At 26.8% G+C, this 14,661-nt stretch overlaps 2 protein-coding genes across 2 annotated transcripts; both read left to right on the forward strand.

Moving 5' to 3' along the window:
* Window positions 1-941: 941 nt before the first annotated feature.
* Window positions 942-8,663, forward strand: LOC136085231 (uncharacterized). The gene is made up of 3 exons (XM_065806520.1): window positions 942-1,101; window positions 8,241-8,417; window positions 8,574-8,663. Exons 1-3 carry the CDS (start codon window positions 1,036-1,038, stop codon window positions 8,661-8,663), a joined length of 333 nt encoding a protein of 110 aa, XP_065662592.1. The 5' UTR covers window positions 942-1,035.
* A 1,876-nt stretch (window positions 8,664-10,539) lies between these two features.
* LOC136084468 (uncharacterized) lies at window positions 10,540-13,493 on the forward strand. Its single transcript, XM_065804425.1, has 4 exons — window positions 10,540-10,875; window positions 11,009-12,038; window positions 12,166-12,330; window positions 12,404-13,493. The coding sequence occupies exons 1-4, from the start codon at window positions 10,550-10,552 to the stop codon at window positions 13,316-13,318; spliced, it is 2,436 nt and encodes an 811-aa protein (XP_065660497.1). The 5' UTR covers window positions 10,540-10,549; the 3' UTR covers window positions 13,319-13,493.
* Window positions 13,494-14,661: the final 1,168 nt, after the last annotated feature.

Raw genomic sequence — 14,661 nt, forward strand, 5'->3', positions numbered from 1 at the left:
TATTATAGAATTTTTTGATTATAAAATTTATTAAAATTTATAATAAATTTTTTTAAGTATATCAGAGATTGAGAATCTCTAATAAATTTTGCCCAAAACATATTTCTTAAAAAAAAAATTTCTTAAACACCAGTTCAGAATATTTATGTATTTATTGTTTGTTATATACTCATTATGTTTTTTTTAGCCATAAATGTTAATGTGGAAATATGGAAACTTTGAAAACATCTAATTAAAAAACTTATTCTTTTAATATGACAATATAACTGTGCTTTTGAATACTTCAAAAACAATTTTTATCTCCATAATATGGAACCCAGATACCCAGTAAAGAATTTTCTTTTCATTTTATAAAACTATGGTTTACATATTTATCTTATCTGGAAAGTTGTTTCGAAGAATTTTTTAAAACCTGAATATTCTAATTTTCACGTTATTTACTAAAAGTATTGTGACTTATTTTAAGGAGAATGCAGGGGCAAATCCCCCCCCCCCCCCACCTTCCTAAAGATTTGCTCGTTGATTACTCTTTAAACTTTATAAATAACTACTATATGTTAAAATCATTCAATAATTCTTATTATAGCTTTTTGAAATTTATCAATATTATTAAAAGAATAAACTATCCTAAAGAGCAGCCAACCATATTTCAACACAACGCCAAGATATAGCCTACGTTGAACAAATAAATTGTGCTGTTTGAGGAATGTCGTACTTGTAATCGTTTCATTTATATTTGCATAAAAAAATTTTGGTTTCTGCATTTTCAGATTAAGATTAAGTTTTAAAATAAGGATCACATTTTTCTCCTTGAATAAAAATCGGTATTGTATAGGTAGGATTTTTAAATCTTTAAGGAAGCTTTTAATTAATATGAAAACATTTTAATTAGCGTCACAACTTTTAAATAATATTTCAGATATATTAATTTAACATAAAAAGTCGTAGATTTCGTTAAGTTTGTTTGTTGTTCAACTTCAGTGGTTTTGTTAATTATAAGGATAAAATTTGTAAATTACACACGGATCGGAAAAGATGGCTGAAACTTCAACTGAAGACGTGTTTTTAGCAGAAAAAGTCGTAGATTCAGGTTTTGGACAGGTATTACAGTTTATTACTACTATTGCTCTAAATCTTTCACGCGATACATTAGGCCAGATAGAGAACTTACTGACTAAAGAAAGTTTGGGGATCATTAAACAAAGGCCACCCTGACCACCCAATTCTTCGGGCAGCAACGACCAAAATTATTGAGCTGGATAAACGCAACCGTTTCTGTTTTCTATTAAATTTCTCATTTCTACCCTAAAATTCTCTTAGGATTAAAATTATTTTTTTACTGAATAGTATTACTGAATAAGAAATATGAAATATTTTATCTAATAACTTCGCTATTAGCTATTTATATCATTTAGTAAATGATATAACTTTTCTTTTTAGCCATTTTAAATTGGATTTTCTATGCAGTAAAACAAATATCTAACAGTATAGTAAAAAGCTTTATTTCAAAGAAAAGTTATATCTTGTTTATCTAAAGTGAACCTTGTTTAAAGCTAGCGTTATTTTTAAAATCGAAGTTCTATTATTTTTTATTGCATATCATATATTGTGTATTTACATTTACTATTGATAACTCAATTAAATAACAGAAACAATCTTATTCAAAATTTTTGCAGCAAAGTACACTCATGAAAATATGTTTTTCCCAATCACTAGTCAAATAATGAAATTAAATAATAGACAGATCTCCAAGAATATTAGAACATATTTTTATTTATAAAATTTTATTTTAATCAATAAGCATTTAAACAGATTGCATTTATTTTCATTAAAATTTATGTATAATTTATTGTACTAGATTTTATTCAAATTTTTATTTATAAAATATGTATATATACACATATATATTTATAAATAAAACTATATATAACAACTTCTAATAATTTAGATCTATTCTTGTAAAAATTTAAATAAGGAAAACTAGCAAAAAGCATGTTTAAAAAATAGTTACAAAAATGTAAAAACAGTTATAAAATCATAGACATTAGTTACAAAATAAATTAAAAAATGAATACATGGTTTGCCAATGGCTAGCTGACTCGAAAAGATTGGCGATCAAAATACCAGACAAGTATCAATTTTAGCTCAGCATTTCTGGTTTAGCTAAGTTATCATATAATGTTGACTGCTATGTTTTTTGTTTTTTTATCTCAAGCTATGATTTAAAGGCAGCCAACTCCTTTGAAATTGATTTGTCTAACATAGGATTTTAAGAACCAGGCCCTGTTGCATATAGAAATAAAGAAATCTGTCTTTACCATCTTCTTTTCCTTATTCTTTACTTAGGCTCTCAGTTATATTTCTTGTCAGCAGGTATTGAGCATCTGCCATAAACCATAAGAATAAATTATTATTAAGTAATTAAGGAAAACTTAAAAATATATTTTTCTCTTAAAAAAATAATAAAAATTGATTATATACTTCAACTGTATCTGGCTTCATGGCTGGCTCAGGGTTGACGAAAATGAAATCATGATTAGGGCTACTCAGACAATCCCGTTTTCCTGGGATCTTGGTAATGAAACCATCCCATTTTCCCGCAATTTCAATGAAATTACCCTGGAATCTCAGTAATTAAATTTTTTTTTTATTACCATTTTTAAAGATATTAAATATATTATCACTTAAAATTTGAGTACTGTTTACTTCCTTTTCCCTCTTATAACGAATTCAGAAAAAAATTGTACGAATGTTTTATAAATCACCACTCAAAAATGAAGTTTTACAAAATTATTCAAAACTAAATACAATAAAGAACTCAAGTTAATACTTGGATGTAAAGACATGGTGGAGTAGTCTTCTTGCAATGTTGAAGCAATTTATTGCATTAAAACAATATATTAAAAAGCATTCATGGATTTTAAACACAACAATGTTAACAATATTTCCGATGAGGAATATTTAGTACAAACTGTAGTAACGACATTACAACCAATAAAATTTCAGAGTTCAAAGACTTAGCCGATGCAACGCAACCCTTCGTGATGCAGAGGGTGTAGTAGTGTTTAAATTAGATGTTTTGCGCAAAAATAAGGATTGCTTTTTGGTTAAAATGCTGCAGTATGTGCAACATAATTGTTGAAAGACAGAATAAAAATTTAGTTGGCTTACTAAAATATATAAATAATCCATCAAATTATAAAAATAAATCAGTCTTTTAAACTACAGCAAAAAAATTATTTTCTAAGCTATTTGTTGAAGACAATGACTGTGGTGGTACTTCTGCTGAAATTGAAGAATTAGAATGCAGTAATGATGAGACTAAAACGTTGTTTATGGCCTAACCAAATTTATTGACTACATCTGAATTAACACTTCATCAAATATTGGATGCTGCCATTACGAATGTTGGTCAAATTGACTAAAATTCAAAATAGCACCATCCAACTGATGTATTTTATGAAGTTAAAAACATTACAAAAGAAATGGAATATAATTTTTACAAAAAATGAGAAGCCCTAATCCTGATACACATACTCGTAAATAAACTAGTTCAAAGTAATTTTTATTATTCACTCTGTTAAAATTCTTTGTGGTTAACACCTTCTTACCAAACTAAAGTGCCTCTTTTGCAATGTTGTACAAAAATAATCCAAGCTGTAGTAGTTGCACAAGGATGATCCAACCTGATATTGATTGTTCTGTGATTTTATAAGCTGTCTCTATCCAAGCACATTTTCAATGCTGGGGATATGGTTTGCGGGCAGCTGCTTAATAAGATATTTAAGAAGAAACCTCCTGGGATTAGTAGCCTCCTGGGATTATAGCCTCCTGGGATTAGTCTATCTCTTCCTTTTTTCCCTCTGTATCTTTCTAGTGAGAACAACCCATATTAGTAAATACTATGATTTATTAAGTTATGAATCCACATTTATATATATATATATATATATATATATATATATATATATATATATATATATATATATATATATATATATTTAATCATTCGAGGTATTCCATGAGATAGTGGGACAAATTTTTAAGGTTTGTAACCCACCATCTCAGATTTCTTTCATACTTTGTGAAAATGGTCACCTATATAACATAATCTACCTTGCAAAATTTTAGCACTGATATCGAATAAGTTTTGGAGATATTGTTACATTAAAATCAGCTATTTTTAGCAGTTTTTTTGTTCAGCGGCCATTTTGATTTTACTATAGTTTTTGTTTTACAAGTTACAGTTCAACTATTCATGTGATTAGGCTTAAAATTAGCACTAGTATAGTTAAACATATCATATTTGCAGATATAATATTTTCCTGCAATGATTTCTTGAAGATATTGATTTGAGCCAGTAAGGTTGAATGTTAGATTAAATTCCTCCTGCTCAGAGACTTTTGACAATGCTTGTTGCATCCTGCAGAATAAATTGGTGAAAACTTCTTGTACCAGGTAAAGTCTTTGCATTATTCAATCGGAGAGTCAATGATTTACGGACTGATAAAATATCTTCACCTTTTAAAAAAAAGAAGCGGATGCCAAATATGTTATCTTTTGAAAAATTGAACATTTCTCTTTAGCGTTCTGAATTTGTAAGTTAATTGGACATTGAAGACTAACACTTGAAACAAGTCTTTTAACTGTTCCCACCAATGCCATCACATGGGAACTTTCCATGTGATGTTGCAAAGAAATTCCATTCACATTGCATCCCAAAATCTTCAACATGATGGCATAAATTTAAAAAATGTTTGGAATTTTTGTATTGGCCAGCACAACCATCAGAGAAATAGTGGATTTTTGTGGTATTGGGAAATATTTCTTGTACAAATTGGACAGTTCTTTTTACTATACAATAAATAAATCCAACATGTGTTAAGTCATCAGATATAAAACATAAAGAAGTTGGTTGACTTTTAGTAGCACCCTCATCGTTTTTGTTATAAATAACTACAGGATGTAGTATGAATTGCTGTTAGTTCCAGTGGTAATTCTGGATTTTATCTTGTATGACAAATTTAAAGTTTTCTGCGAAATCAACCAAAATAATAATTTCATTTATGGGTATAGATGACTTTAATTATTTAAATATTTACTTTGTGCTTTAGCAATATAGAGTGAGATGTTATGCTATCAAGTTTTTCACTAAGACTTTTAATGAATTCGCTTATTGTAGATGTGTAACTTAGAAGCTCTGCTCTATCTGTTGTACTCCACTGTTTGTATTCAATTCTACATTCTTCATCAACTTTATCGTTCTCTTCAAATGATCCTTCAATTTGCAATAGATCCTTCATTTTGCAATGGATTTGCAGTTATATAATTTATAATATTTTGAATTCCAGGGCAACAATTACATATATGGACAATGCATTCCCTTGACTCTCTGCTACAAACAGTCTTCTCAATAAGTTCATGGTAATTCTTCTCCAGTTTAACTTCGCTTAGCATAAGCTTTAGGTTTTGGTGTATTACACATATACAAACAGCATAGGTTCCTTTTTTGACCAGCATAAATACACCATTTTGGCTTTAACTGAGCAAATTTATAAATTCCTATTTTGGATTGAGGGTGCTCTAGTTTGAATTCGATAAACAATTCCTTTAAATTGCAAAGAAGTAATCGCTTTGATACATGTTTATTTTTGGATACACTTACAAAATCTTTTACACCTGGCAACTGCCGACTAAACTGATCATTACAGTAGAAGCTTTCCACCTTATCAATAATATCTAATTCAATTCTAACAATGTTAGTTTTTTCTGGAAGTGTTAATATTCCTTTTTCAAATTTAAGTTTTCTTGCTTTGGTTATGGTTGACTTTGATATATTAAATACTTCAGTTGCTTTCCTTTAGTTTCTTTTCTCTTCTATTTGCTGTTTTCAGCTTTCTTTTGATGTTCAACATTGGGCTCCTCAGTAACATCATTTTTCAGGTCTGTTGCGTTAACATTGAGGATAACTGATAGCTTTTTGACATAACATCAGTAGCTTGCATTAATTTTCTTTTCCCGAGAGAAATTTTAGCATGTTGTGGAACCCCATGAAATTTTACTGGTGATACATCTAATTTATCAAAACCGGTGTTTATAAGTTCTTTTTCTTGTGCAATTTCTATGTCTTTATCAAAAAATGTTTGTTCCAGAAAATTATCATCACCATTGTGGTCCTGTAAAGTAGACCAATCATCTATTTTTTGCTTACCATTTCTTTTTGAATATGAAGGACACATTTTAAAACCAGGTGTTGTTTCAATACCATTTGAACACATACCTTTTGCCAGTTGAATATCAATTTCTTGCAAACCAGCTATAAATACATTATAAATGAATAAAATTCGCCAAAATTAGGAAATAATAGTTAGATAATATAATAATGTTAGAAATAAAATAAAAAAATTAAAATTTTTCAAACTAATTCAAAGTGTACTAGATGCATTTTTTGTAAAAAGACAGCACAATAAGTTAAAAATATTTAAATTTACCTTTTATATTTGCAATTTTTTTGGGAATTAGCAAACTGGTTAAGTAAAATTTGCTCATGATGTAAACAGATTTTAACATTAATGTTTAATATTGATAGCCCAGATCTCCATAATAATAAATTTCTATTTCTCTCTGAATAGCTTGATAAATCTTTTAATCCAATTGATTTCGTGTGCACCATTTTATGACATAGATCATTTGATAAAATACCAACTGTACACAAAATCTTGTTCATTTTATTTTTTTCAATTTTTTATTTAGCTATAAATAAACACAAAATACACAGATATATACATTTATTGAAAATGGAAAAAACTTTTATCATTAGTATTTTTAAATATGATAATATGTATTTATTTATTTTTTAATTTTATTTTATAATTTTTTTTTAATTTAATGATTAGCTACAGAGAACAAACAACAGCTGGTAAAATATTAGACTAATGCTAAGTCTAGCGTTTTAATATCAAGTGTTTCTTCTGTTTTAGTGAAAGATAACATTACATGACATTAATTAGAAAGCAAAAATTTATTTTAAAAAGAAATATTTATTTGAATTAAAGTTTCTTTAAATAATAAGTTAAAAAGTTTTCTTTTGTATAATATTTGATGACTAATGAAAATTGTCAATGTCAATTAATTAAAAAAAAAAATTGTGAATACTGACCTATAAAACTCATTTTTTCACATATTACTCATATATTTTTACAAAAAAATTTCAAAAAATCCACCTCTAAATTTTGCATTAAAACACTCATTAAAATATCTATTTTAATAAAAACAAAAAAAAATTTACAAAAAATTAACGCTACCATGTTTACCAGACCTCCTTTCTGTCTTTGTTAAAATTTCAAAAATATCTGTAGGTGAAGTACAATCCCAATTTTTATATAGTTCTTAATATTTTCATTAAAAACAAATGTCATATTCTGATTCCTTGTTCTAAAAACTATACTAGTGCTAATTTTCAGCTTAATTACATGTTTAGTTGAACAGAAACTTGTAAAACAAAAACTATAGTAAAATCAAAATAGCAGCAAACATAAAAAATTGCTAAAAACTGCTAATTTTAAAATAACATTATCTCCAAAACCTATTCGATACCAGTGCTAAAATTTTGCAAGGTAGTCTATGTTATTTAGGTGACCATTTGCACAAAGTATGAAGAAAATCTGAGATCGTGGGTTACATGCCTGTCCCACTTTCTCATGGAATACCTTGATTCATTAACAAATGTATTATTCAATAAATCTTATTATTAGATTTCAGCTCCATATAAAATGTATGTAACAACAAAAATATGTCAAAAGCATCTTGTATAATAAAATAAATTAAATTCAAAATTAATTAATAATTATAATAAGGTTCAAAAATAAGGTATTAATTAAATAAGTTTGCATTAATTGAATTCAACTAATTAATATAATTTGCAGAACTCTTGAAGTTTAATTTTTACAATGTTTTTGATACTTATAAAACTGTCTAAAATGTACAATGCAAAACCTAAGTATATATAAATAGCAGGGATGTGGATTTGAACTGATACATTTAATTCAAAAAACTTTTTACCATAGCAATAATTAATATTATATATGCATTAAATTTTATGAGTCATTTAAATGTAGAAAGTCTAAAAATGCATTTTTTTTAAAATTATTTTTAAAGCTATTTTTTTTCAATTGTGTGGCAAAATCATCTGAAAATTGTCATTTGTGTTGTACTGTGTTTATGGATTATTATTTTTGTAGCAAGATGGTAAAAGATATTATAAAGTTAAATGGGTTCGCTATACTTGGGAAGCTGAAGATGCACTTACTCATCTTAAAGATATGCTAGATAGATTTTGGGAAGAACATAATGAAAATCAAAATAAATTGAAATCCACCACTGAAACAACTATTCATGGAAATAGTTCTCCTGAAAAGGTACGTTTTAAGAATATTCTGTACAATTTATCTGTGTAAAAACTGCAATAAAGTAATTTTTAAGGTATTGTTATTTCATTAAAATTATCAAAAAATATAATTCAAATTACCTTAACAATATTTTTATAGTGATACTTACATATCTGTATATGTAAGCCTTGTTATAAAGCGTCGGGAGAAGAGCATTTATTATTTAATTCAGTTATGCAATCAATGAGAGGTTTTACATTATGCAACACTGTTTAAGTTATGCTAAAAACTTATTAACTAAAAAAGTATTTATAAGAATATTTTAATGAAGTAGTTACTTTTTATTTTAACATTATTTTATGACAATATAATCGATATAGACATTGGTATCGGCTGATACCAATTATAAAACTATAATATATCAATACCGATACCAGAACACAAACAGTTTTGAGCTTGCTAGAATAATAAATACTTTTATTATTAATTTACAATTATTGAAAAAATAAAAGTAAAATATTGTGAAATTAAAAAATATATATACCTTTGTTGCTATCATGAAGTGCCATTGCTTTTTCTTCAGATATTTTCTTTAAATTAGCATAATACTCTGTTAGATTTTGCTTTTCAAGCAGTGCAGAACCAAGCCCTATAATAATTGGTATACAAATATGTATATTATATGGGTATATAATTTTAATTTGTGTGTGTGAGCGTGCGCACTTGTATATAATATTCACGGCTCAACACTTTTGTAATTTAGCAAAGTTTCCTATTACTATTACTTACGTAAGTAATACTAATACTAATAATAATAATATATATAGTATATTCCTTACATAAGTATTTTATAAGCTATTTTTGACCATTTTCGACAGCATTGACTGTATTTGGGCACCGCCCATATAAAAATTTGAGGACCTTTTTTTTTTTTTATTTTTTTTTAAAAAAAATTTTTATTTTTGGCGAAAAAAATACTTATTTTATTATTATTGTTGTTATATCAGAAACAGTAATATTGTTAAAAAATAAAAACCAGAGTAATGTCATGACTATATATCTTTTGTATATATATAATTATATATATATATATATATATATATATATATATATATATATATATATATATATATATATATATATATATATATATACATATAAATATATACATATATATATATATATATATATATATATATATATATATATATATATATATATATATATATATATATATATATATATATATATATACATATAAATATATACATATATATATATATATATATATATATATATATATATATATATATATATATATATATATATATATATATATATATATATATATATATATAATATATATGCGGAGTCCCAAAAGGCCTCCGGATTTATAACTCTTCTTTTTCTAAGTCTGTAGTTACCAGAAGCTCTAAACCTCTTTGTGGAATTCTGATCTGCTATAAGAAAAAAATTCATGAGATTTAAGGACTTGAAACTTATTGTTTTTAAGCTCGGAGTCCTGGAGTCCCAGTGTCCTTGCCGCCATTATACCTAAGGACTATGGGTTCAAAAAATGATTGTTCCTCTAACCTAAAAGTCTTAATTTTTTTCCTAATAGTAATCCATAAACATATTTATATTTTTAGAACTCTTGGATACCAAAAACTAGGAGGATAATCTTTTTGCGACTTTAAAATCCGGAGTCCTTTTTGGGACCCCGCATCCCTGATATATATATATATATATATATATTAGGGTGGGGCATAAAACACCAAAGTCATTAAAAAAAATACCATAATAATTTTTCTGGTTCCTTTTGATATGTGTATTAAAAAAATGTAATTTTTTTTTTTTTATGGGTACCCCTATGGTTGGTCCCAGCAGTCCGAAAATTAGAAAATTTATAATTTTTGTAAATAATAAGGGGGGCAGGGTCACTTACAAATATTTTAAAGATATCTTAAGGGTTATTTTTGTAGCCTGATATATCTATTTTTAGATTATGTTTTGTTTAATTGCAAAAGATGATGGAATTGTCAGCCCTACCTATTAAAATACATGATGTTTATATTTGGGAGGAACGGGGGGGGGGGGGGGGAAAGGTTAAGTTAAAATAATCGGTAATTTTTAAAATGTTTATCTTAGTGTAAATAAAAATAATGCAAACAAGCAATAGTTTTGGAAAAATATCTCATCGTGAAGTTTTTCTTGTTAGAAAAAGAATTGGAACAATACCTAATACACAATTGCCAACTAAAAAAACTGTATTGCAATATTACCATTACAGAGATCTTATGCTAAGAGCTGATTTTCCAAACATTTCCTCAGTTAGTATAGCTTCATGTCCTCTTGGTAATTTCTTTACTGCACAATGTGCTGAAATAGGCGGTTGTCTCCAAAAATGTTTACCATGCGTTGTTTATGAGGTGAAGAAAATATGGCAAAAAGCAGGAATTCCTTTTATTAATACTGACAAGCATATCAGGTTTTTATAAATTTAAAATTTTTAGTTTAATTTCGAATTTATGTTATATAAGTAGCAATTATAAAGTCATACAATTTTATATATTTATAATAAATTACATTAATTTTAATGCATTCTTCTACATTTGTTTTAGAGACAAGATTGTTGACTTAAAAAAGAAGAGAAAAGATTTAAACAAACACAGGAACCGTTTAAGTACAAATTTAGTTTTAAAAAGAGAACAGTTTTCAAGAATGCTAGAGGAGGTATTTGATGTAAGTCAAAAGAATTGTGAAGCTATTATTATGAAAGATAAAACTAAAGATATAAAAACTAGAAGAGAAGATGCAGATTTTCTTAACGACCAGAAAGGAGCGCGTGTTCAGAAAATGTTGGGTAAAGATAAAATTTCACAAAAATTTGTAAAAAACAAAACAAAAAGAGAAATGAAAATAAGAAATCAAAGAACAAAAGAGTCCGTAAGAAAACAGAAAGAGTTGGTTACTGAGAAATATGAAAACACAACAAAAATTTTAAATACTTTAGATGATAACCAAGATGAAGAGTATCTACAGCCTTCTAGAAAAATTAGAAAATCTAATGTTGTTCCACTTATCGTTCCAAAAAATATAGGAAAAGATTTAGCTCCAACAGCATCACGATATGGAATAAGTTCGACTGCACTGAGTGCAACTCTTGCTTCTCTTATAAATAATAGTTCTGGAACGACAGATGATTTTTCTATTTCTAAACGAAGTATTTTGAGGCAGAAAAAATTAAGTATAAGAAAAACTGCCTGTAATATTAAAGACAACTTTATTACATTGGCTAAGGGTAAAAGTCTTACTGTGCATTTTGACTCAAAAATTATGTTAGAAATGAAAGAACTTGGTAAAGAAAAAGTTGAAAGAGTAGCTGTACTAATCAGTTCACCAGATCTCTCAGAATCCCAACTTTTGGGTATTTTAATTGTGAAAGATGGCACTGCTGAGTCACTTGGGAAAGCAATCAAAAAAACTTTACAAGACTGGGAGCTATTTGACTATGTTGATTGTCTTTCCTTTGACACCACAGTTACAAATATTGGTTGGCTAAAAGGAGTCTGTACTCTTATTGAGCAGTGGAGAGGAAAAGCTTTAATTTGGATGGCTTGTCGTCATCACGTTTATGAATTACATATTAAGGTAATTATTGAAAAAATCATATAATATTTTTATATTTATTTATATATTTAATTATTAATATTTCTTGATGAATTAAATGCTTTATTAATAAAATTTATTTAAATGATTTGAAATAAATATATTTTAGCACTTTTCAAATGTTCTTACTGGTAGTAAAACAAGTGGACCAAAGACTGAGTTATTTGATAGGCTGAGGGGTAATTGGAAATCGATTCTTGAGAAGAAGATAAATTATGATAACCTAAAGAGATTTGACTCAGAAAAAAAAATTATATCTTTTTTGGAAAAGCAGGTTGGTTTAATTGTCCTATTTAGATTAATGTGTTTAATTATAAGTTTCATTAATAAAGTTTTTTGAAATTTAGGCTTCTGAATCATTAACATTCCTTCAAAATTGCTTAGATAATGATATATTTCCAAGAAATGACTACCACTATTTTATACAATTAGCAGTTCTTTGGTTAGGTGGCAAAGTAACAAAATTTCAATTTAGATTTCCAATGGCTTCGCATCATGCCAGGTTTATGGCACAGGGAATTTATTATTTAACATATGATCTTCTTCAGCCACAATTCAGTAACTTATGTCCTAACATAATATCATTGCAAGAGGGAAAGCTGATTTATGAAATTGCTTCATTTACAGCACTATTTTATGTTCCATGGTTTATTAAAGCTCCTATCCCTGCAATAGCACCTTCTTTAGATCTAAAAGCTATTAATGAAATGATACAATATTCAGAATTCAGTTTCAAACCAGCAGAAGCCGTACTGAAATCACTTGAAAAGCACAATTGGTATTTAAATGAAAGATTTGTGGTTATGTGTCTTGCTGATAAATGTTTACCTGTAGATCAGCTACAAAAATTAGCTCTTAAATTAGCTCAAACAGCGAAGCCCACCAGTTATAAGATGGGGAAACTGAATTCCGAAATTTTTACTGACAATGAAAAAAATATAACCAAAAATATTGAAGATTTTATTGGTCCTGAAAGCTGGTTTTTATTTGATTTATTAAAAATGACATTACTTGAGACAGAATGGCTTAAAATCAGTTCATCAAACTGGGAAAAATTTTCGGGTTACATTAGATTTAAAAATTATGTCACTGGTCTTCTTGTTGTAAATGATAGTGCAGAACGTGCTATTAAACTTGGTCAAGACTTCATTGAAACTTTCAGAAACGAAGAAGATAGCCAAGCTAATTTATTAGTTGTTGCAGATCATCGGGTAAAATTTCAGACAACAGAAAAAAAGTCTTGGTTGAAAACTTTAAAATAATCTTTCTTTAAAAAATAAATGCAAATGTAAAAATATTTTTTATTTAAAATATGTACGAAAAAAATATATATACGCCCCCCCCCTACCTCTCAAATATAAACATGTATTTTAATAGGTATGGCTGACCATTTCCATCATCTTTTGCAATTAAACAAAACATAATCTAAAAATAGATATATCAGGCTACAAAAATAACCCTTAAGATATCTTTAAAATATTTGTAAGTGACCCTGCCCCCTTTATTATTTACAAAAATTATAAATTTTCTAATTTTCGGACTGCTGGGACCAACCAAAGGGGTACCCATAAAAAAAAAAAAATTACATTTTTTTAATACACATATCAAAAGGAACCAGAAAAATTATTATGGTATTTTTTTTAATGACTTTGGTGTTTTATGCCCCACCCTAATATATATATATATATATATATATATATATATATATATATATATATATATATATATAATTATATATATATATATATATATATATATATATATATATATATATATATATATATATATATATATATATATATATATATATATATATTTATATATATACAAAAGATATATAGTCATGACATTACTCTGGTTTTTATTTTTCAACAATATTACTGTTTGTGATAAAACAACAATAATAAATTAAAAACATTATTCCTTTTTCACCATTTGCAACAACATTCTTTTTTTTGGGTGACATTAGACCTATTTAATACATCTGACACTAATCAGAAGTTCATTTTTCAACACTATTGCTGTCATTCTGTTTGACATTATTCCTGTCACCTAAGACAGCAACTTTCTCAATGTAATCAAGATAAAAACAGTTTAATGTTTATTAGAGAAAGGCTCCTATATTCCTCAGAATTGGGTTTGTGTATTCTGTTTTTTCTGCACACTTTTTGAACTCTCAAATATTGCCTTAGCTTAAAAATGTTATAAAAATAGGAAAAATTCTGTGGCATCAATTTAGGGTTGTGAGAACTCATCAGACCACAGAAAAGTTTCTTTTGCATACTTTCACCAAAAAAAAACAGTTTTTTTAAATGATCAACTTCTAAAAAAATTAGCAAAAAGAAAAACTACTTAAAAAAGGTGTTTAGAAGAGTTACAACTATAATATGCACATTAATTAAAATAAATTTAAATGTCTCAAAAAAACCAGTATTTTATTAAAATTGTAAAACTTATATCCTTTTTTATAAATTAAAAACAAAATCATTGCTACAAGATGTCAAAAATAAAAGAGCATTTTGAAACTAATTTAACAGAAATGATTTTTATTTAAAACTATTTTATTTAAAACTAGTTTCTGAAATCTCTATAAAATTTTGATTCT

The sequence above is a fragment of the Hydra vulgaris genome, chromosome 09 (assembly GCF_038396675.1).
Source record: "Hydra vulgaris chromosome 09, alternate assembly HydraT2T_AEP".
NCBI lineage: Eukaryota > Metazoa > Cnidaria > Hydrozoa > Anthoathecata > Hydridae > Hydra > Hydra vulgaris.

Coding starts and splice junctions, on each gene's coding strand:
- LOC136084468 (XM_065804425.1), top strand. CDS start 10,550: ATGCAAACAAGCAATAGTTTTGGAAAAATATCTCATCGTGAAGTTTTT. Junction 10,876..11,008: donor AATACTGACAAGCATATCAG/GTTTTTATAAAT, acceptor CATTTGTTTTAG/AGACAAGATTGTTGACTTAA. Junction 12,331..12,403: donor TATCTTTTTTGGAAAAGCAG/GTTGGTTTAATT, acceptor TTTGAAATTTAG/GCTTCTGAATCATTAACATT.
- LOC136085231 (XM_065806520.1), top strand. CDS start 1,036: ATGGCTGAAACTTCAACTGAAGACGTGTTTTTAGCAGAAAAAGTCGTA. Junction 1,102..8,240: donor TAGATTCAGGTTTTGGACAG/GTATTACAGTTT, acceptor TTATTTTTGTAG/CAAGATGGTAAAAGATATTA. Junction 8,418..8,573: donor GAAATAGTTCTCCTGAAAAG/GTACGTTTTAAG, acceptor TGTATATGTAAG/CCTTGTTATAAAGCGTCGGG.